The 24,085-nt window shown below is 40.7% G+C and overlaps 1 protein-coding gene across 3 annotated transcripts in view; it reads right to left on the reverse strand.

The window, feature by feature from the left end:
- LOC130913269 (dynein axonemal heavy chain 10-like) overlaps positions 1 to 24,085 on the reverse strand; it is a 130,626-nt gene that overhangs the window by 61,507 nt on the left and 45,034 nt on the right. For all 3 annotated transcript variants that reach the window (XM_057831735.1, XM_057831736.1, XM_057831734.1), the window contains exons 24-44: positions 22,210 to 22,366; positions 21,883 to 22,116; positions 18,875 to 18,997; positions 18,570 to 18,803; positions 17,216 to 17,439; positions 16,882 to 17,151; positions 16,526 to 16,709; positions 16,325 to 16,459; positions 15,086 to 15,238; positions 7,718 to 7,906; positions 7,454 to 7,600; positions 7,131 to 7,322; positions 5,883 to 6,001; positions 5,627 to 5,785; positions 5,393 to 5,528; positions 3,759 to 3,881; positions 3,543 to 3,674; positions 3,239 to 3,455; positions 1,549 to 1,668; positions 1,295 to 1,440; positions 1,069 to 1,221 (exon numbers count right to left, since the gene is read on the reverse strand). In XM_057831735.1, coding sequence (XP_057687718.1) covers positions 1,069 to 1,221; positions 1,295 to 1,440; positions 1,549 to 1,668; positions 3,239 to 3,455; positions 3,543 to 3,674; positions 3,759 to 3,881; positions 5,393 to 5,528; positions 5,627 to 5,785; positions 5,883 to 6,001; positions 7,131 to 7,322; positions 7,454 to 7,600; positions 7,718 to 7,906; positions 15,086 to 15,238; positions 16,325 to 16,459; positions 16,526 to 16,709; positions 16,882 to 17,151; positions 17,216 to 17,439; positions 18,570 to 18,803; positions 18,875 to 18,997; positions 21,883 to 22,116; positions 22,210 to 22,366 — 3,547 coding nt within the window. The remainder of the gene's footprint in view (positions 1 to 1,068; positions 1,222 to 1,294; positions 1,441 to 1,548; positions 1,669 to 3,238; positions 3,456 to 3,542; positions 3,675 to 3,758; positions 3,882 to 5,392; positions 5,529 to 5,626; positions 5,786 to 5,882; positions 6,002 to 7,130; positions 7,323 to 7,453; positions 7,601 to 7,717; positions 7,907 to 15,085; positions 15,239 to 16,324; positions 16,460 to 16,525; positions 16,710 to 16,881; positions 17,152 to 17,215; positions 17,440 to 18,569; positions 18,804 to 18,874; positions 18,998 to 21,882; positions 22,117 to 22,209; positions 22,367 to 24,085) is intronic.

Below are 24,085 nucleotides of genomic sequence, written 5' to 3' on the forward strand. Positions count from 1 at the left end.
ACGGCATCATTTATTGTGTACATATATTTGCTGTGAGTCTGTGACTTATTTATGTGTCACACTTCAAGTATATGAAGAATAAAGCACAGGTTTGGTGTCGAATGAGTTGTTTTGATGTTTAATTTTCAACTAAACAGTTCACACACTTGATACATCATCACTGATTGAGAGTGCCTCGGTGCTTTTAATGATAACGTGTTTACAAACAAGGCTTACAACGCAGTTTGGGAAGTTCCATAGCCGCCAGAAATCTGCTATGGCTTCCCACTGGCTGGTTGTAGGACAGGGCAAAAAAAAACGGGCTGAAGGGCTGTCGACATTTCTTTGCAGACCTCGGACAAAACGCTGGACACAGTGCTCGACGCCAGTTTGAAGCTAGCCGCCACAGCCTGCTAGCTTCCACCCGAGGCTAGAATTCGTAATGTGACGGCATCAACAGTCCGACAGACCACCTCCGAAACAGTCTTCTGAGTCGCCTGTGCCTCAACATTTGTTGTTCAATGTTGATGAGCTGAAGATCCACATTCATGCGTTTTATCTCAATTAGCATTGTAGCATAGCAGTGTAACCGGAGGAAAACTAAGTCAAGTTCCCCCAAACCGTACAAACAAAACGCCACACCCTTCTAGTGGATTGGCGGTGAATTACACAGCAACGCGCTCCCTTGCCGCAGAACCATCGACCAGCGATAGACGCCGTAGTCGCTTCGCCATCACCGCAACGCAGTAGCATAACTCAGGCTTAAGTGTATGTATGCGTTACAGCTTTACAAATTGTCAAAAGTGTAGTAAAAAGCTTCAAAAACCACAATTGCTTTGTCTGCTCTCTGTAAATCTGAACAACTTCATGTTTCGCGAGGACAAAACACGTCTTATTAATAAAGTAAAGTAAAAAATAAGATACAGTGAGGTACAATAAGGTACTGTTTACGCGACTAAGAAAAAAAACGACTGGAGACAAAATGGCTGAAATCACGTAATTCGAGTAGGTCGTAACCCGGGGACTACCTGTACATCCAAATACAGTTGATAGTCGAAGTTTGTACAAGTCCAAATGTGTTGGAAATACCTTCGGCATGTTCAGGTCATCTATATAGACCAACAGTTTCTTGCCCACTGGTGGACCATAGATGTCTTTGGTTCTTTTTTCAATACTGGCCTCAAGGTTCTTCTGGAGGTCAGTTGATGTTGTTCTGGATGAAAGGTTGATGGTCAAGGTGATCTGTTGGAAAATATCAACAGCATTAAAATCATAGACTGTAATAAATGCAGCAGTTCTTGCTCACAAAACTCACATTTGTGTCGTCATTACGGTTCTTCAGAAAGTTATGAACTGTAGCGGTTTTGCAGGTTCCAGGTTCTCCAACCAACAGGACAGACCTTTTTATCTTCACCATCTGTTCCAGGATCCAGCTGGTTTTTGTGGTGTCGACTGTTGGAACTGAGGTAAGGACCGAGCGATTCAGAAGAAGAAGAAGAAGAAGAACCTTGATTGTTCAAAATCTACTTGTTGTGATGACAAATAAAGCTAATCTGACAATGGTCTTACCTAGAATATCAGCAAACTTCATTTCATGATTATGGATGTATTTGGTGACCAGATTATTCCAGGGCACCCACTTCTGCAGTGTTCCATCAAAATGGAAATCATAGAGAGTGTTCAAGTAGCCTAAATCAGTGATACAAAAATAAATAATCTTTGATACAGTACTGATAATAAAATTTGAATATTCGTTGTTCCATTCGATTTTAGCAACGCCGGTGGACAAAAGCGGCAGTGTTTTGCATTAAGGAAGACTGTTTCCAATGAGGACCAGCACACACCCGCACAGCGTTGTAAAATCATGATCTCCCGGTCGCCTGCAGATGGATTAAACAATATTTCTGTTTACAGCGGCTGTGTAAAGGATTAATAGTAAGAAGGTAATAAATCCAGTTGTGGCTAAGCAATAGCATAGGACTGTTAGCAACTGTGTGGCTAACCCCCCCCCAACCACACCCTAACTCTGCAGCGCTGAGGCTAAAAAAAGGCTCCAAAGGCTGACAAAATTCACTCTACTCATTTTACGCTGCCTTTTATCTCTCTATATAGGTAAAACAGCGCCATTACAGATTGAGCGCGACACTGCGTGAGTGGGTCGTGCAGCGCATGCATTAATTGCGTTAAATATTTTAATGTGATACATTTTTTTAAAAATTGATTACCGCCGTTATTGGGATAAATTTGATAACCCTACCTTAAGCCTAAACTAAAGACTCTAGATAAGTGTAACATATTATGTCTGTAACGTTAAATACAATTAGAAAACGATTTAATTAAAAAATTATAGATATATTAAAAAAAGGCATGTCCGATATTTTTTTGCTGATTCCGATACTTTGAAAATGACGTGATCGATCGGGACATCTCTGGTTATTAGGTAACAAATTATTTGACAGCGGTGTCATAAGCCTGCCATTAGACTGTCATAATTATGACAAGACATTATCATGAGCATTGATGTATGCTTATGACGGATGTCATTAAGTGTCATCTGGCATATTATGTCACTAACTCCATTTATTTCCAGCTCGGATCTTTTACATCTATTCGAAAGTGAGATAATTTGCCAGATAACACTAAATGACATCTGTTATAAACATTAATAAATGCTCATGACAGTGTCATGTCATAATTATGATGGTCTTATGACAGTTTTATGGCGCCACTGTCAAATAAAGTTTTACCAAATACCAGAGCTAGCAATTAATGTAACAACTAGAACAGTAACTGAGGAAATAATTAGCACACAACAAGAATTTTGATTTGTTATTTACATCTGTAGCGCTGCAATGCATGCTAGGAGGCATGTTGGATGACAACAATGTTGACAGCAGGCCTCAGAGGTTGACTATCTCCCCCGAGAGAACGGTGATGGAACAATGAAGCTTTGCAGCCAATTGGTTCAACGCTTCATGGTGGTTTATTTGGTTTCATGACAATCTCATGATGCCGCTGTCAAATAGAGTGTTACCGGTTGATATCTTTTGGTGTAAATATCCCATAATACAGTGAGGACAGCTGCGGCTTATAGTCCAGTGCAGCTTATCTATGAACAAATGCCATTTTTGTGTCAAATTTGGTGGGTGGCTGCTTATAGTCAGGTGCGCCTTATAGTGCGAAAATTACGGTAGTTTACTTGTCTAAACTTCAGCAGAGTAAGAAAATGAAATATCAGTTCAAAACATTCATCTTTTACCTGGGATCTCACCAGGTCCGGCCAGTGTTTTGTCATCATTCACAATGAATAAGCCAGAATGTTTTTTGACTAAATAATCAAATTTCTCCCTTTCATTGTCCAGCAATGTGGCACCAAGAGACAATAAAAGTGCTTCCACAAAGTAGCACTCCAACACTGCAGCACTTTGATTCTCGGTTTCAAGTAGGGCATCAAGTGTCATGCAGAGCTGGGACACCTGAACATTTCACCAACATAGTCAGAATTTAGATTTTCGATGCATTTTTGCAAGAATTGAGAATAAAACTATAGAACAGCCTCCTACCATATTCAAATCTGTTTGAGGGACAACAGTCTTAAAAATCTGTACTTGTTTTCGATCAGCAAGCCCTTGCACGATCACGTCAATCAATCTGTACACATATTTTTCGAAGAGATTGTCCAGCACTTGTTGTTCCTGTAATACCGCAAATAAAGGTCAAGGAATGTCCCAATGCCACCATTTGCATTGCGTAGTTATAGCACTTTAAAGGGAATGTACTTTTATGGGTCTCTCTGTCAGCCACTTTTGCCAGTATGGGGTGTAACGCAGGTTTTGGGGATCTACAAAAACCATTCCACAGCGAGAGACAGTAGCAGGGGAAGCATACTGCAGATCTCCAACCTGCAATGACAAAAAATAAATAAATAAAATAATGTACAATATGATATTAACACATACTAGACAGCAGGCTAAAATGTATGTTTTTGTCTTTTTTTTTTTTTTTTTTTGCATTGCTCACAGCCTGCATCGTCATCAGACCACAAAACCATGACTGGCCCAATGCACACATATATCTTGTTCAAGATTAAACCTGCTTAGTTGCATTAACCTTTACCGTGCAGTTGCTGTCATGGTTACATCTCAAGATTCCCAACCAAAAAAATGCCACATACCAAAATCCATTTTGCCACATGGCAAAAAAATGCCACATGGCAAAATCAATTTTGCCACATACCAAAAAAATACCACATGCCAAAATCCATTTTGCCACACACCAAAGAAAATGTCGCATGACATGAAACGCCACATGCCAAAATCCATTTTGCCACATGGCAAAATCAATATTGCCGCATACCCAAAAAAATGTCATTCCAAAAAAAATGCCACATGCTACACATACCAAAAAATGCCACATGGCAAAAAAAATGCCACATGCCAAAATCCATTTTGCCACATACCAAAAAAATGTCACATGAAAAAAATGCCACATGCCAAAATACATTTTGCCACATCGCAAAATCAATTTTTCCACATACCAAAAAAATACCACATGCCAAAATCCATTTTGCCACACACCAAAGAAAATGCAACATGGCAAAAGAATGCCACATGCAAAAATCCATTTTGCCACACATCAAAAGAATACCAAATGCCAAAATATATGTTGCCACATGGCAAAATCAATTTTGACACATACCCAAAAAAATTCCACATACCCAAAAAATGCCACATGCCAAAATCCAATTTGCAACATACCAAAAAATGAAACATGAAAAAAAAAATGCCACATGCCAAAATACATTTTGCCACGTGGCAAAATCAATTTTGCCGCATACCCCAAAAAATGTCACATCCGCAAAAATGCCACAAGCCGAAATCCATTTTGCCACATACCAAAACAATGGCACATGGCAAAAAAGGCCATATGGTAAAATTAATTTTGCCACATACCAATAAAAATCCACATACCCAAAAAATGCCACCTGCCACAATCTATTTTGCCACATACCAAAAAAATACCACATGCCAAAATCCATTTTGCCACACAACAAAGAAAATGTCGCATGACAAATAGGCCACATGCCAAAATACATTTTGCCACATACCAAAAAAACGGCATAATCCAAAATACATTTTGCCACATGGCAAAATCAATTTTGCCGCACACCCAAAAAATGTCACATGGCAAAATCAATTTTGCCGCACACCCAAAAAATGTCACATGGCAAAATCAATTTTGCCACATGGCAAAATCAATTTTGCCGCACACCCAAAAAATGTCACATGGCAAAATCAATTTTGCCACTTGGCAAAAAAAATGTCACATGGCAAAATCAATTTTGCCACATGGCAAATACCACTTTTGTTTCTCGCTGTCTCTCGGTTTATTTATGTACATAACTTCTACAGACCTCAAACAGCAGGGCGCAGTGAGCTTGTAAACGTATTCGTTCCCCATTAGCCAGAGTGAGGAGCTTGTTGTCGTCCATTACCGAATTCATGTTCTCAACCCACAGAGCATCCACATCGCCATCAAACAGGATATATCTGTGAGTTTCAAGAATTGTGTACAAGATTACTAACATTGATGATTTATATGTGGCATATGTTAATGTGATTTATGACCTGCTCTTTATGATTTTTACCTCCTTTCTTGTTTGTCCGTAGGTTTGTTGATGTCACGGAAGATGTTGGATAACAGCCCATCCGTCCAGTCTCGCGTGTCAGGATCCAGGATACCATACAGTTCAATGACACTCACAGCTTTGGGGTTCAAGGGATATAATTTGGTATGTAATCCCAATCTGGTGGTAAAATAGAGAATCAATGACCGTAATTTATATACTTTGTATGCAACAACAAGGCAGAAGTATAAAATAAGGTTATCTGAAAAAGACTGACTTGGTTTGAGCTTGACATAAGGTACTGATTACAACCGATTTGCCTCCACCAGTCGGACCCACTATCATAGTTGTGTGTCGTGTCATCATTGTTTCATACATTTGCACCACTTTATCCACCTGAAAGCACAGATACCAGTTTTGGAAACTCAGTTACAAATTGTTATTTGTTGATAAAAGGTAGATCATTTTTAGCTTCACACATTGTAAATGTATACTATGACCAGAGGTGGGTAGTAACTCGTTACATGTACTCTGGTACATTTACTTGAGTAAATTTTTTAGAACAATCTACGTACTTCTATGAGTAGTTTTACGAAGCTATAATTTTTACTTGAGTAGATTTGTGAAGAAAAAAAGATATTCTTACTCCGCTACTTTGGGCTACACAAGAGTCGTTACATTTTTCCTCTTTATTCTACATATTAGATTTATTTATTTATTTATTTTTTGCCAGCGATGCTAAGAGACGTGCCTGGTGTATTACCGGGGTAGCCCTACCAATTTCACCAATGAGACGTCGCAACAATAATCACATGACTCCATTATGCCAATCAGATGCAAGCATGCCAGTCCATCTTCAGCCTTTTTAATCATGTGGTGACTTGAAAGCACCGTAAAAAATGAAATATTTGATATAGAGCGCCGCCTTCAACATGACTCAAAAGCGTGGATTTTAACCTCTCTCACAGTTTTTATTTGACACTGATTGACTATGGAAAACCGAAGATATGATCATTTTAATTTCAAAATAGTAATTATGAAGGAACGCTTCAAACTTGGAACTATTTTCTCCAACAGAGGGCAATCATGCTCTTTGGACGACTAATTCTTCATTTATTTATTTATTTTTTTCTCTCTTCGAAATTCAATGATTTATTTAAATATATATATTTTTGTATATATTTGGCTAAATGTGTTTATGTAATGGGTTATTGCACAGTATCATTATAACAATAGTACGATCATTAAAAAAAATAAAAAACATTGTTTAAAAAAAAAATATATATATATATATATATATATAAGTAGTTACTCACAATGTTACGCATTACTTGAGCATTCTTTTCACCAAATACTTTTTTACTTTTTACTACTACTTTTTACTACTTTGTACTTTAGTACATTTATGAATGACTACTTTTCCTTTTACTTTTGTAATATTTTGAAGTAACGCTACTCTTACTTGAGTAAAAATTTGGTTACTCTTCCCACCTCTGACTATGACTCTGTAAATGACACATTATACCTGGATCGGTAGGAGGACGTATTTGTTCTCTTGCAGGACCTCTTCAACAGCATCAGTGAAGTTGGGATAGCGTACGCGAGGGCATTCCAGTCCGGGAAACAGGTCTGAGATCAGGCCAAGGAATAGAGGAACATCCTCAAACACAAACTTTGGCAGGTTCATGTCCCTCAAAGCTCGCATAAGTACCAAATCCTGGGAAGAACGGGAAAAAAATTATTGCATTAAAATGCTCGTCTTTTGTTTAAGGCAGTACTTCTCAAATGGTGGGGCACGTAGAGTGTGGCATCTGGAAAAAGAAAAACACCATGTTGAGTTGATTGTACCTCAGGAATGTCTGGTGAGCCTCTCTTCAGTTCTCCAGCCATCACAAGAACGGATTTCAAAGCTCTTAGGCCAAAGTCATAATGAGACTGCTTGGACAACTGCTCTCGAGACAACTTATAGAGCACAGTCATCTTCTTTGCAAGGACCTAAATGAAACAAAAGTGGACATTTTCAGTTCTTGAGAAGCAAATGTCTCAGTTAATGTTTTGCAATGTAAACTTTTTTGCTACACATGCATATTGAAATGTGAGCACAATTATCACCTTTGCCTTTAGGAATCCCTCTGAAAAAAGCATGATCTCACAAATTTGTTGCAAATCGGGCACAATCACTACCACAGGCCTGAAGAGAGCTTTGATGGACTCGGGCAGTTCGGTGCGCCCTGCATAGCCCGGATTCATGGTGATGAAGACACCAATTCGATTATCCAGGGTAATCTCATGACCTTCAAACTGATGTCCAAAATGACAAGGCGTTAGTTGGCGAACGTACAGAGCAACAACTCTTGGGAATAGAGGAGCAACAATTGAAAATTTTCACAATTTTCAGACATCTTACTATCTAATCTAGCTTCTTAATAAGGCTGCAACAATGAATCGATTAAAATCGATGAATGAATTAGTTGTAGGGCTGTCAAAATTAACGCGTTAACGAGCGGTAATTAATTTTCTAAATTAATCACGTTAAAATATTTAACGCAATTAACGCATGCGCGGAACGACCCACTCAAGCATTGCCGTGAACAGACTACAATGGCGCCGTTCGAAGTATATTGTGAGCTAAGGGCAGAGACAAGCAAATGGAGTGGATGCAGATGTCACCGGTACCCGCTGTTATTTTCAATGTGACCGGCATTGTCAGATTGAGCAGTGAGGAAGAAAGTGGTCGAGCGAGAGAGGGAGCGAGAGAGTAGAGAAAGTGCGCAGTTAGCGTAGGCTCAAGTGCTGCATCCCCTACATGCTTTTGTTTTGTTAATAAAAGTACCCACTAAAAGCCATCCAATGCCTCTCGGCGTTTATAAGTACGCCGCTGTCTTCCTCGGGAGGAAATCAGACGAACCGAGCCAACCGACGACAACGAGCCAACATGAATCGCCGGTCCATAGCACCGCCAATTATCAAGAAGAGCGAATTGGTAACACAGGCATTTATTGGAGCCACGCTATTTAATGGAATAAGCGGTGGCATCTCTTCCACAACTTTTATAACTATAATGGCAAGTGACATGGGGAAGAATAACTGGAAATGATCTTTATCTGAACACTATGTATTGTACTCAACGCAGAGAAGATATACCATTTGCAGCAACCTCTGTGACTCATGGTTGCTCAAATTCCCATCATGCATTTGGGCAGTTAAGAACATTTAAGTTACTATAGTACAGGGGTGGGCAAACTATTCCACAAAGGGCCGCAGTGGGTGCGGGATTTTGTTCCAACCCATCATGAGGGTAGCCTTTCACCAATCTGGTGTTTTACAAGTGCAATCAGTTGATTGCAATCAGGTGCTTCTTGTTTCTGCTCAAACCTCATTGGTTTTAACTGTCTGTGCTGAATCAGCTGGAACAAAGACCAGGACCCACTGCAGCCCTCGAGGACCGGTTTGCCCACCCCTGCTATAGTATCATTTAGTGAAAGCACAACAAAAATAATTTTCCTATCTCTCAAAAATAAAATAATGTTCACAAAAAGAAAAGCGCTCAATGCAAAGAGCTCTGGCATTCCCAATCAAAATAGCTATGCAAAATAATACTCTTTTGAAACATTAAGTTTAGCTCAACAAATACACTAGATCAGACATGTCCAAAGTCCTGCCCGGGGGCCAAATGCGGCCCGTGGTCAAATTTCATCCGGCCCCCAGCCTCTGTCCTAAAATCAATAACGTCTGGCCCACACGCAGACTTAATCTTCGTCTCATCAGGCCATAGGGCATGGTTTCAGTCATCCATATGCTTTGTTCACAAGTCTTCAGCAAACTGTTTGCGGGCTTCCTTGTGTAAAGTCTTCAGAAGAGGCTTCCTCCAGGGGTGACAGCCATGCACACCAATTTGATGTCGAGTGCGGCGTATGGTCTGAGCACTAACAGGCTGACCCCCCACCTCTTCAATCTCTCCAGAACTCTATTAACTATATTATATAAGCTGCACGCAGACTACTTTTCATTGTGTCAAAGTGTCACTTTGTCAGTGTTGTCCCATGAAAAGATCTACTTAAATATCTGCAGAAATGCGAGGGGTGTTCTCACTTTTGTGATACACTGTAGATTGGTTAAATTGTCTTTTGTTTCGTTAGATCCAGTGTGCCTCTGTCAGAGGTGAGTAAATGAAGCCAATTGCATTGTTAGTATTCTTTTTTGATGAGACGTCACTACTTATCACCGAGGGCTAAGCTAGTTAGCGGGGGTGGACGTGTTTCACCACTTCTCCTGCGCTCTGCTACCTTTGTCAGTCTAGTCTGTCAGCCTTTTTATTTTTTTTCTATGTGGACCAGCTGCTGTTGACTCCCAACTTGAAATATAGATTTGATAAGTTGGTCCCTCGGTACTATTGACAAGATTTTTTCAACAAGACACGGCGCTCCAGGAGAGCTGTCTTGCCCGTAGGGGACCTTTGCGGTGGGCTACGTGCGGGATTAATGAAACCATTGTAATCCCGCCTGTTTTACAGTCGTATCCGTGGAAGACGTCGAGGATATCTAGCTGATTGGCATGATGGTCGCGGAGGTTTTCCTGTTTGGCTTGGGAGGTGTCTTACTGAACCGGAAGGTTTCCAGGATGGAAGCTTTCAAAGAAATTGGCAAATTGAACACCGATCTAACGGCACTATTCAAGGCTTCGGAAGACTGGTTGGAAGCCCGGATCAGGAACCCATTCCGTAATTGCACGGTCCGGCCCGGGGATGGGAGGTGAAAAGGGGATACCATCGGGCACCAGCTGACGGAGCTGCCTCGTTAGACCACTAATGTTGGTAGGGACCTGGGAGACCTGCGATCCGGACTACGCCTTGATGACTTATTCAAGGTTTCGGAGGACAGGCTGGAAGCCCGGATTGGAAACTCCGGGGAGAGATGGAGACATGTGGATAACATCGGGCTCCAACTGGCGGAACTGACGACACTGACTGCGATAGTGGGAGAGACTTGCGGGAACTGATGTCTGCCCTTCGTCTTGATGAGCGCAACTGACTGAGGACAACTTTTTTGGACATACTAAATTCCGATTCGGCTTAATTTCATCTTAAAATCTCCCTACCTGCCCCCCCTCTGCCCCCCCAGTTCCCTCCTCCTGGAAGAGCCACTCAGATGGTCCTTATCTGACGTCCTTGATCTTTCCTCCCAAGACCAGTCGCAGTGTTCTGTGACTCTTATTTTGTCTGCGTCACACAAATATACTGATATACATTCACACAATCACGCACTCACACATTCCTACCTCCTCCAGTCCACTTCCGTCTTTTCAACCTATCACTGCCCCTCCCACCAGCCATGACTGGGTTAGTTTTCCTGATTGTCATATAAAAAATTGCTGCACGTGACCTGTGCGTCATGTCATAATATCCCTGCTATGTTGTATGATACAGTGCCTTGCAAAAGTATTCGGCCCCCTTGAACCTTGCAACCTTTCGCCACATTTCAGGCTTCAGACATGAAGATATAAAATTTTAATTTTTTGTCAAGAATCAACAAGTGGGACACAATCGTGAAGTGGAACAAAATTTATTGGATAATTTAAACTTTTTTAACAAATAAAAAACTGAAAAGTGGGGCGTGCAATATTATTCGGCCCCCTTGCGTTAATACTTTGTAGCGCCACCTTTTGCTCCAATTACAGCTGCAAGTCGCTTGGGGTATGTTTCTATCAGTTTTGCACATCCAGAGACTGACATTCTTGCCCATTCTTCCTTGCAAAACAGCTCGAGCTCAGTGAGGCTGGATGGAGAGTGTTTGTGAACAGCAGTCTTCAGCTCTTTCCACAGATTCTCGATTGGATTCAGGTCTGGACTTTGACTTGGCCATTCTAACACCTGGATACGTTTATTTTTGAACCATTCCATTGTAGATTTGGCTTTATGTTTTGGATCATTGTCCTGTTGGAAGATAAATCTCCGTCCCAGTCTCAGGTCTTGTGCAGATACCAACAGGTTTTCTTCCAGAATGTTCCTGTATTTGGCTGCATCCATCTTCCCGTCAATTTTAACCATCTTCCCTGTCCCTGCTGAAGAAAAGCAGGCCCAAACCATGATGCAGGGTGATGAGCTGTGTTGCTTTTACGCCAAACATATCGTTTTGCATTGTGGCCAAAAAGTTCAATTTTGGTTTCATCTGACCAGAGCACCTTCTTCCACATGTTTGGTGTGTCTCCCAGGTGGCTTGTGGCAAACTTTAAACCAGACTTTTTATGGATATCTTTGAGAAATGGCTTTCTTCTTGCCACTCTTCCATAAAGGCCAGATTTGTGCAGTGTACGACTGATTGTTGTCCTATGGACAGACTCTCCCACCTCAGCTGTAGATCTCTGCAGTTCATCCAGAGTGATCATGGGCCTCTTGGCTGCATCTCTGATCAGTTTTCTCCTTGTTTGAGAAGAAAGTTTGGAAGGACGGCCGGGTCTTGGTAGATTTGCAGTGGTCTGATGCTCCTTCCATTTCAATATGATGGCTTGCACAGTGCTCCTTGAGATGTTTAAAGCTTGGGAAATCTTTTTGTATCCAAATCCGGCTTTAAACCTCTCCACAACAGTATCTCGGACCTGCCTGGTGTGTTCCTTGGTTTTCATAATGCTCTCTGCACTTTAAACAGAACCCTGAGACTATCACAGAGCAGGTGCATTTATACGGAGACTTGATTACACACAGGTGGATTCTATTTATCATCATCGGTCATTTAGGACAACATTGGATGATTCAGAGATCCTCACTGAACCTCTGGAGTGAGTTTGCTGCACTGAAAGTAAGGGGGCCGAATAATATTGCACGCCCCACTTTTCAGTTTTTTATTTGTTAAAAAAGTTTAAATTATCCAATAAATGTTGTTCCACTTCACGATTGTGTCCCACTTGTTGTTGATTCTTGACAACAAAATTAAATTTCATATCTTTATGTTTGAAGCCTGAAATGTGGCGAAAGGTTGCAAGATTCAAGGGGGCCGAATACTTTTGCAAGGCACTGTATATGTGTGTTCACTGTAACTTGCCTGTATCTGCTCTGTTATTTCTGAAGAAGAGAAAGAAAGTTGGCTGCGTGGTTCATCTGCAGCGGCCCGATGCTCACTCATCGAACGTAATTTCGTTGTCATGTCTGCGTGTCAATGACTATTACAGCTCTGTATTCCTGTAGTGTCCTAACCGTCGGTTTGTATTTCGTTTGGAGAAGCAGATTAGTGCTTGAGTTATTGTTAGATTGAAAAGTTGATAGTAAATTTCTTTTTATAAAGAATCCACACACATAAACCCATTCCTATAACAGCTTAGAGCAGTGGTTTGGTTCCCACAAGTTTGACATGTGGATTCACCGAACCCTTTGGAATTAGATAATAAAGCTTTTTTTTTTTTCCAAATTCAAAACCGATATATTTACGCTTGCAAGCTAATAATTTTGCAAATCCCTGTTCAAAAATTTTCCAAAATTAAAAACAGGTGAAAACTTGAGCCCATGTTGCCCATTGGTCTGTTGTATTCCCTCATATCAACTGCGAGTCAACCTCCCACTGAGCAAAGCAGTACATCCTCCCATCAGATCGAGGACTAGCAGTCAAAAGAAATGGATTTATGGTCCCCCTTTTTCAATTCAAACTCAAAACTCACCTGTTCCGACTGGCCTGTCAATAATAATCCCTAATTTGTTTGTGTTTTAGTTTTCTGCTACTTATTTTCTATCTGTTAGTATTTTTTCTAGACCCCTAAGGTCGTCTGGAACCGGTCTTCTGCATGTTCCAAGAACAAGAACCAAGCAGGGTGAGGCAGCATTTAGTTACTATGCTCCTCACCTCTGGAACAAGTTACCCGAACAGCTGAAGTATGCTCAAACCGTTAGCTCTTTTAAATCAGGGCTAAAAACGCTATTGTTTAGCACTGCATATCCATAACTGTCTATATATTTCAATCTACCTGCTTTCTATTCCTCTTGTGCTTATCTCCATTGCTGATTTCAATTATTATTAGGAGTAGTAGTTTTTTGTTTTATTTTTTATTTTTGTTTTATTTGTATTTATTTTTATTCTGTGATTAAGTGCGATCTATTGTCTTGGTTTTTACGTTGTATTGATTTAAATGTGATTTTTATGATCTCCATGTGATGTAAAGCACTTTGAATTGCCTAGTGTTGAATTGTGCTATATAAATAAATTTGCCTTGCCTTGCCTTTTACCGTTTTTACATTTGTTTTTAGTATTTTAAATTTGCCCTAAATGTTCTATACTTTATTATTTTTACTGTTTTCAATCTTAAATTTTTTAAAATGTTTTTTTTTCAATGATTGCCAGAAAGGCGCCTTCAAATAAAATGTATTATTATCATTATTAAGCCTGTAAATTGGGAGCAAACAAGTCCAAAACCTGGTCTAAAAAGCCACTTTGCCTAGATTTAATAAATGTCGGGCTCTGCGTTTCTTTACCTTCGCCGAACCCCTTAGACATACTCACCGAACCCCTGGGGTTCTGTTGAGGTAATTATCGAGGTTTGGTTGATTAAATATTTGCTTGATTGAATATTTTCTTGTGCTCATATATACCATAAATAATACATATTGCCATATTTTTCTTACTAATATAACCAATAAATGATTATTGCTTGCTATACCAGGTTGTAGTATAATGCTTAAAGTGTTACAAAGAGTAAAAGAGGGTCGGGATGACACCTGCCTTGCTTCATGGCCGCATCATTGCGTAACTAGACCTTTCGAGGCATCTTCAGCACCTGGCATCTGGACTTTCGTCCAGACCTTCGAGGACAATTTTCCATCCGAGGACATCTTCCATGGCCGCAGCGTTGCATAACTGAAGTGTCTGGATTATTTTGACTGTTTACATGATTGTTTTGACTGTTTACATGAGCCCTTGCTTACACAAGTGTATTTACTTAGTTCCACCTACATGCACACACATATCCAATCGAAAACCACATGGGTGTCTCGAACTTGCTCTCCCCTCCCTCAGGGCGACATCCAAATTTTAGGACAAACCCCTAAATAAAATACCAAGGAGGAGTTTTTTTTCTTGAGATCAATTTTGGTGACTGTCCTAGTCACTTTTTGCTCTCCTTGGCCAAGAAAACTGAGTGTCTTCTCTCCTTATTTCTGGGTAATTTTACAAATGTCCACCTAAGGATCTATTTATGAAAGTTTTTAACTTGACAGGTTCGATCGAACCCAGGTTAAGAACAACTGGCTTACAGTCTCAACACAAACCCTCATTCAAACTAAATTGTCATCCAAGAGAGTGTGCTTTGAAATTGGAATTTGTCTTCATTGTTACTTACAACATGCCTCAACTTAAACTGTGAAGGTAATTGAAAAAAATGAAATTTATCCGATTAATCGTTTGATCAATTGGCCGATTCATCGATAATAATCGTTCGTTGCAGCCCTACTTGGGAACCGAATATTACATGGTATGATAATAAAGAAATTGAAAGACTTACATTAAATACTTTGAGGTAAAGAATGAGAGCATTGCGGATAGTCTGGATTTGGGAAGAGATAACTGAAAGGACTGAGGCATCGATACGGTTGAATTCATCAAAGCACCCCCAGGCCCCACATTGGGCCAGGCCAGACAGGATCTTTCCCACAGCCTGCACAGAGAAGAAAAATATGTTAGGAAAATACAAAAGACTTTTTGAGAAACTCGGTTTTCCGGGATGGACTCAGGATTGAGCCGCTACTCCTCCACGTTTAGAGGAGCCAGCTGAGGCGGCTCGGGCATCTGGTTTCGATGCCTCCTCCTGGACACCCCCTGGAGAGGTGTTCCGGGAATGTCCCACTGGCGGGAAGCCCCAGGGACGACTGAGGACACCCTGGAGAGTCTCTCGGCTGGCCTGGGAACACCTTGGGATCCCACTGGACGAGCTGGTTGAAGTGGCTGGGGAGAGGGAAGTCTGGGATTCCCTGATAAAGCTGCTGCCCCCGCAACCCAACCCTGGATTTACCGGTACATAATGGATGGATGGGCAAAACACTTTTTTGCTAACTGGAGACAATTGGAAACTTGGATTTAGGGATACAGCTATGAATTATTTCAGTAATTAATCAATCAATAAGTCAGTTTGAATAATCGAGTAATCGGATTATGAAAATTAAATGCGTTGCAGAATAAATTTTAGGATATGTAAAACAAACAAGTGTAGAAATAAATTGAAATAACTGTAAATTTAAAAAACTGAAAAAAAGGAGGATTTAAGTACAACAAAAGAACAATTGGCTCACTTGCGTAGCAATAGTCCGCCATTTTAAATGCCATAAAACGCTAGCATTTTATTTACGATGCTCTTAACAAATCATTCAAACACATATTCCCACAAAAACTGCTCAACTAAATAACGAATGCATAAACAAACATATTAGCTCAAACAAACGCATACCTTATGTTGGTCTTAACGTGGAGCAGCTGGATTTAGCCACGTTAAACAAGCCCAATTACCATATGGCCATATAAATATGGCATATTCACTGTTGCCAATAGAGGGCAGTGTTTTCACCCAAATCAATAAAACTCATTGCAACACTTTCAAAACGAAGCATTATAACGCCACTCTAATTAAACAGATCCTCGAAGGAGCAAAATTTGTTTTGAAGCTTTTTTTTGTAATCAAATTACTCGAGTTAATCAATTAATTGTTGCAACACTACTTGGATCATAATTTATTCAAGATTCTTCTTACCTTGTAGTCCATGCCTTCACCACAGTTTGTAACCACACAGAGCAGGCCCAAAGCTTTGGCCAAATCTTTGGTGGACTCTGTCTTACCAGTACCGGCAGGTCCAGCAGGAGCACCACCCAGGAACATGGAGAGAGCCTTCAACACAAATGCACACTCAATCTCAATACGTTAACAACTGCGTAATGTGTTTTGTTACCAAACCTGTGTTAGGGTGAGGTAGATTCTGTCAGTCAGAGGAGTAATAACCAATCGGCCATTCAACCCCATGTATTCATAGCCGTAAAAGAAAGATGCACTGCACTGGCGCACAACAAGATTGCCTTCTTCCTGGACCCAGTAGAATCGTAATTGGCTTTCCCACTCAAACTCCTCGGCATCTGTTATGCTGCATGAAAAAAACAGCACCTACCTTGAAAATTTCGAACTCGCCCATCATATCTAAGTGAGAGAACTTGCAAAATTGCAGGGTGTTCAAATACTTATTTTCCTCACTCTATGTAATTTACAAAGGCTACAATGACTGCCAGTATCCATGCCACGAATTATGAAAGCCGTACCTGTTCAGTAAAAAGCTGTCCACAATGTCTCTAGCATGGACATCTATGATAAGGACAGTGTTGATCTTTCGTCGATCATTTTTCTTCATGGGCTGTGTTATACGTGTCACCAACTCATCAATTTGTTGGTGCAGTTTCGTCACATAATTTTTCAGTGCATGTTTATCTCCTTTTTTCAAGTTGTTAAAAACATCTTCCACCTCCCATGTCCACCAAACTTGATTTGTAGCCAATACTACCATGCCCTGGAACAGCAACATCCAATCCACCCTAAATGACAAGGAGACTCATGACAGACATGTAGTGGATAAACAATGTGAACATCTATACACACCTGCTTCGGTCTTCACAGTAACGAAAGATTGCTTCTTTAGTAAGTAGTCGATTACTGCGCCTCATCTCATGTAAGACTCCAGTCATCCATTCCTCCACCCTTCCTTTGACTTGGACAGGCTTCTGAAACTCCATAACTTCACCTTCAGCAGACACCATAGCATCAACTGATGTCTCCCCTTTACTCTCCGTGTCAAAACGCAGAGATGCGATGTTATCATACATCTTGTAAAACAAAAGTGAAATAGTGTGTAAGATGTTTCACAAGTCTTATTTTACATACCTTGGCAGAGAACAACTGGGGAAGCTTAGTAATGCTTGAAAGTAAGGCTGCAACAACTAATCGATTAAATCGAATAATTAAATTTGGGTGTTTGCGTGTAATGTAAGGGTCCGCACACGTTTCAGTGGTTAGAGCAATGGTTCTTAACCTGGGTTCAATCGAACCCCTGGGGTTCGGTGAGTCAGTCTCAGGGGTTCGGTGAAGGTTTGGCCACTCACGGACTTATTTTTGGACGCTGACTATATCGAGGCAAAGTGACGTTTTAGACCAGGTTTTGGACTGTTGTTTATTGTATTTGTGAGAATTTTTTTTTTTTCCAAACATAATGACTGTGTACAAATTTGGGAATCATTCCAGCAGGGCTGAGAACGAAAAGTGGTATTTGGTATGTGGCAAAATTGATTTTGCCATGTCGCATTTTTTTTTTTGGGCATGTGGCATTTTTTTACCATCTGGCATTTTTTTAGTATGTGGCAAAATACATTTTGGCATGTGGCATTTTTTTTCATGTGGCTTTTTTTTTTTTTTTTGTACGTGCCAAAACTGATTTTGGCATGATTTTGGGGATGTGACATTTTTTGGGGGTATGTGGCAAAATTGATTTTACCGTGTTGCATTTTTTTGGTATGTGGCAAAATGTATTTTTGGCATGTGGCATTTTTTTGGGTATGTGGATTTTGCCATGTGGCATTTTTTTTCATGTGGCATTTTTTTGGTATGTGGTATGTGCTGCAGACTTGAAAGAAATTGTCAATTTGTGTCTTGAAACCTTTTTCCAGGTTTTAAAATGGAGTCAGTACAAGGGGTTAAGACTTAAGTTAAACACGCTGAGTTTGGCCTTTTGGCCAGGTTGTTGGGATTTCCGCCAGCCCGGGTCGTTGGAATTGCGCTAGTGCGGTTCCAGCGGTTCTGATGGTGTGATTCCGGCAATCTGGCTATAAGGTCAGATTCCTTCAAACTGAAAAAAGTGATATTTATCACATTAATCGTTTAATTAAACGTCAAATTAATCAATTGTAAAAATAATTGTTAGTTGCAGCCCTACTTGAAAGAATGACAACTTTTCTCTTACCTTTATCATATGCTCTTGCACACACTCATGGTGACTACTTCCCAAAATACTGAGCAGTTCATCATCAGAGATGAAGAAGAACCGAGGGAAAGCATCCCGTTTAGAATCTAAATAATCGTTGAGACTCTTCTGACACCTTTCTAGGTTCTCACTGAGGTTCTGCAGGTCTGTTAGCCGGTTAGGGACCAGACAACACTGCTTAATGTTTGGGTTTCTCTGTGCTTCATTCATTATCTAGACAAAAATGACGAGTAAATAATCAACAGCTCATTTACATAATGTAATAAAGTGTGGTCAACACTCACTTCTTTAAACGTTTTGTCGATTATGTCAAATTTTTTTGCTTCCTGTGGCAGCTGCGAGGAAATATCGCCACCGATGAAGATGCTCTCCAAATACATCCATTTCCGTTGTACCAACAACCAAACCTGTGCAGAATATTATTCTATGAAGTCTATTCAAATTCATCTAGACTTTAAAACTACAGTCCCTGACAAAAGTCTTGCCGCTTATCCATTTTGTATAAACAATTGCTAATAACCTGACTTTTAATTATTCAATTGGTTTCAGAAATGGCTCATATGAAACCCAAGACCCTCCCAAATGATGTTGAATGTACAAAAATATATTTATTTCACTGAAAAAAGATTTATCATTTAATGAAGACATGAAGGTCGAATTTTGGCAAGACAAAACTTTTGTCGCCTACAGAAAGTAGTGTGAAAATTGAACAAAAAATGTACTTCAAATACAAAAATATGTTACATAACATGTAACATGTTTTGTGAGATGTGAGATCCAAATTTAATATTTTGTACGACTTCCATGGGCTTGAAGGACTGCATCCATGCGGTTCGGCAAGGATTCATACAATTTATTGATGAAGTTATCAGGAACATCAATGAAAGCAGTCTTGCATGCCTCCCAGAGTTCATCAACATTCTTGAGTTTCGTCTTCCATGCTTCCTCTTTCATCCTACCCCAGAAATGCTTAATGATGTTCATGTCCGGTGACTGGGCTGGCCAGTCCTGGAGGATCTTGATCTTCTTTCCCTTGAGGAACTTTGAGGTAGACATTGAAGTATGCGATGGAGCACCGTCCTGCTGCAGAATTTGTCCCTTTTTATGGTTAGGAATGTAAGAAGCAACTAAGATTTGTTGATATTTCAGACTATTTATGTTGCCTTCCACCCTGCAGATCTCTCGCACACCCCCATACTGGATGTAACCCCAGACCATGATTTTGCCATCACCAAACTTCATTGTTTTCTGAGTGAATCTCGGATCCATGCAGGCTCCAGTAGGTCTCCTGCAATATTTCCGGCGACTGTGGTGTAAGTCAATGGAAGATTCATCTGAAAAATCCACCTTTTGCCACTTTTCCAGTGACTATCCTTTTGAATTGTCTGCACCCTGAGAGATCTGCAGGGTGGAAGGCAACATAAATAGTCTGAAATATCAACAAATCTTAGCTGCCTCTTACATTCCTAACCATAAAAAGGGACAAATTCTGCAGCAGGATGGTGCTCCATCGGATAATTCAATCTCTACCTCAAAGTTCCTCAAGGCAAAGAAGATCAAGATCCTCCAGGATTGGCCAGCCCAGTCACCAGGCATGAACAGGATGAAAGAGGAAGCATGGAAAACGAAACCCAAGAATGTTGATGCACTCTGGGAGGCATGCAAGACTGCTTTCATTGATGTTCCTGATGACTTCATCAATGAATTGTATGAATCCTTGCCGGACTGCATGGATGCAGTCCTTCAAGTCCATGGAAGTCATAGAAAATATTACATTTGGATCTCACAGCACCACTACTTAATTCGCTTATGTTATGTAACATATTTTTGAATTTGAAGTTCATTTTTTGTTCATTTTTCACACTACTTTCTGTAAGCGACAAAACTTTTGTCTTGCCAAAAGTTGACCTTTATGTCTTTATTAGATGATAAATCTTTTTTCAGTGAAACAAATATATTTTTGTACATTCAACATCATTTGGGAGGGTCTTAGCTTTCATTTGAGCCATTTCTGAAACCAATCGAATAACTAAAAGTCAGGTTATAGACCCTACCCACCGACGTCACAAAGTCACGTGATCGCTGTATTGTTCCGCCCCCTTGTCCGTCATTTTGTGTCTGTATTATCAATGGTCTCAATTGATCGAGCAATTTATAATGCATTTCATGGAAGACCCGGTGCTTTCGGATGCCGTAAACTCACTTGATGCGTTGCATAAAAGGTGTTATGTGGAAAAGCTTCAGTTTATCCATTCGCCAGATCCATATTTGATGCCTAAATCGATGTTTTTCGATCCGCTGTCTTCGCCGTATTTGCCTAACATCTGCTAGCTACCCTGATATTTACAACTACCTTGTCCACACAAAATCAGCCTATTCTCACGAAAGTTTGAAAAACTTTAAGAGCTTGGAGGCTTATAAATACTTTGTTGCTGGTTGGGTGAAACAGGTCCTCGTCCACGAAAATTCGGCAGGAATCTATCTTGTGCTTGGAAAGGTGAGTTACGAAATTTTCAATTCAAAATCTTTTGTTCTTGCTAACATCCACTGTCAAGTCTAATGTATTTCATGTCATTTGTCAATGGAGCTAGGGCTTTTAATGTTTATAGGGTTTAGCGATAGCACTCTCACTACAAAATATATAATATGTAATAAATATGGAGTGCGATAGCACTACTCCAGATTGTCCCTAGTTGAATTTATTTTTTGGCTTTTGACCTCAATAGTGAAATTGTAAATTAATTGTATGACAACTGTCTGATTATCCCCTTATAATTATATATTTTCAGGTAGTTCATTCACAACGTCTGAGTGTATGTTGTCGGCGATTAGCCTAGCAATGATCTTAATTGTGGTTGTCAGCCCAAAACCCTCTAAATATATATTAAATGCATCTTACCAGATATAAAATGACTACTACATAATCTGTGGTAGTCGTTTGGAGCCCAGTTTTCTCGTCGAATTGCAGCAGCCCATCTCGCTCTCTCCTCTCCGGGTCTCTCGGAATCCGGTAGAACTTCAAGTCTCTCCGTCTATCTTCTCTGTTATTGCAACCGACCGCCACACACGCGTTCACCATTTTGATTATTAATGTTAACGAGCAGAAAAACACGCCGTAAATAGGAGGAATGTACGTAGCCGTAACAGGTAAACACGATGTGTTGACGGACAATTGGGCGGCACCAGTCAGGAGGGTGGAGTTGTGACGTCACGTGGGTAGGGTCTATTAGCAATTGTTTCTACAAAACGGATAAGCGACAAGACTTTTGTTAGGGACTGTATATTCTCTGACCTCTATGATTTCACTGATAATAGAAAGGTCTTTCTCCCATTGTTGTATGGTGCTGAGGAAAGGTCCCACAAAACGGCTTCCTGCCATGCTTTGCAAATTCATGGCATCGTTGTCCACATTCAACAGAATCTCATCCACGGCACCCAAGACATAACACTGTTGATTGGCGCGTTTACTATAGGGTTGTACAATGAATTTAATGTTTTCCCAGGTCTCCACCACCTCCTTCACACTCTGAGTGGCACATAGAGACATTTTTATGAGTTATCTTTCTTTGTTTTAACTTCTAACTTGAATATGAGATCATCTATAGTGAGACGGGCTTACCTTTTCAATACCAAGCTCTTTTACAGCTGAGGTGACAATGTCATCTATAACGTCTGCATATTTATGAAGATCCATTGCAAACATGTTTTCCAAAGTGAAGCTGCGTGTGTTCATCTCAAAGCTTGTACCAGTCCTTTTCATCAATTCCTTCCAGTGTCTATTGGAGAAAGTTAAAAACATTTATTTTTAATGTTCCATCCATCTATTCAATATCTGCCGCTTCATCCGGGTGCGGGTCGTGGGGCAGCAGCTTTAGCAGGGAAGCCCGGACTTCCCTCTTTACTTCAATCAACTCGGGGTGATCCCAAGGCGTTCCCAGGCCAGCTGAGAGACAGTCTGTCCAACGTGTCCTGTGTCGTCCCTGGGGCCTCCTGCCGGTGGGACATGCCCGGAACACCTCTCTAGGGAGGCATCAAGGAGCCATCCGAACCAGATGCCCGAGCCACCTCAGCTGGCTCCTCACAACGCGGAGGAGTATCGGCTATGACCGAGCTTCTCACCCTATCTCTAAGGGAGAGCCATTTCAGCCGCTAGTATCCAGGATCTTGTTCTTTCAGTCACGACCTGCAGCTCGTGACCATAGGTGAGGGTAGGAACGTAGATCGACTGGTAAATCAAGAGCTTCACCTTTTGGCTCAGCTCCTTCACCACCACAACGTACTGGTGCAGAGTCCGCATCACTGCAGACGCTGCACCGATCCGACTGTCAATCTCCCGCTCCCTCCTACCCTCACTCGTGAACAAGACCCCAAGATACTTAAACTCCTTCACTTGGGGCGGGATCTCATCTCTCAACCCGGAGAGGGCACGCCACCCTTTTCCGAAAGAGGACCATGGTCTCGGATTTGGAGGTGCTGATCTTCATTCCGACCGCTTCACACTAGAGCAGGGCGGTAAACCGAAAATTTACCGTCACCGAAATTCTTCACGATGACCGACGTAATTTTGACCATGTCGGTAAATTCGGTAATTTAATAAAACAAGAAAATATAGTCTTTTCATCCCACTTTGACTCTGTGTTGTTCGGCTATGTTCATTCCCCTTTAAGAAAGCAGACAGTGTGCTTACGTAAGGAGTCACGTGGTTTTCAGGAAGCCAAACAAACAGAAGCCCAGTAGGCTAACGCTAACGACTAACGCTACAAGTAAACAGGATGGAGTCGGGCTTAAGTTAGCTTCGCCAAACTTTCACCCGACATTAAGTAAACTCTTGGCGCGTTCCAAACGGGCTTTCACCCGCTGATCTCCCTGGTTCGCACGATTTCAGGAGAGGATGCTTTCAGTGCTTTCTTCTGGTAGCCAAGCCACAGGCTAACGCCAGCGGCTAACAGCGGCTACAAACGAACGTGATGGAGTCATAGCGGCTCTAACCTTGTCGAAACGGCTGAAATTAACGAGTGGACTGCATGGACTTCATGTAGCAATCATTATGTTGCGTTATTTGGCATCTGTGTGATTTCTCTGAAAGCTTTCATGATGGTAAAGCACTCTTCATAAAGTATAAATCCAGCAGTGAAGCCTATATATATGACAGTTTAATGGCGACAGCTATTTTTCTATTTGTGTTTGCTTTATTCTGCCATCTTAAAACCTTAAATGTTTCATTGGCATCAGAGCAATACAGCTTCAATCTGGTTGTGTCTGTGTGGGGGGTGCATGTATTAAAAAATGTTTCGGGAAAAAAAAAAAAAACTAAAACCTTGACGTAAACACTTGTGTTGAATAATTATGTCACAGCAGCCATTACCAATAAGTTGTCTGAAGTGTACTGTTAAAGCTGCAAGTCATTTGTGTTAGAATGACATGTTTGCACAGTCGTCATATTGATTTTTATAATGTTGTACATTTTTCAAGTCATACAAGCTGTTATAAATGTT

Source organism: Corythoichthys intestinalis, chromosome 3 (genome assembly GCF_030265065.1).
Source record: "Corythoichthys intestinalis isolate RoL2023-P3 chromosome 3, ASM3026506v1, whole genome shotgun sequence".
Classification (NCBI taxonomy): Eukaryota; Metazoa; Chordata; class Actinopteri; order Syngnathiformes; family Syngnathidae; genus Corythoichthys; species Corythoichthys intestinalis.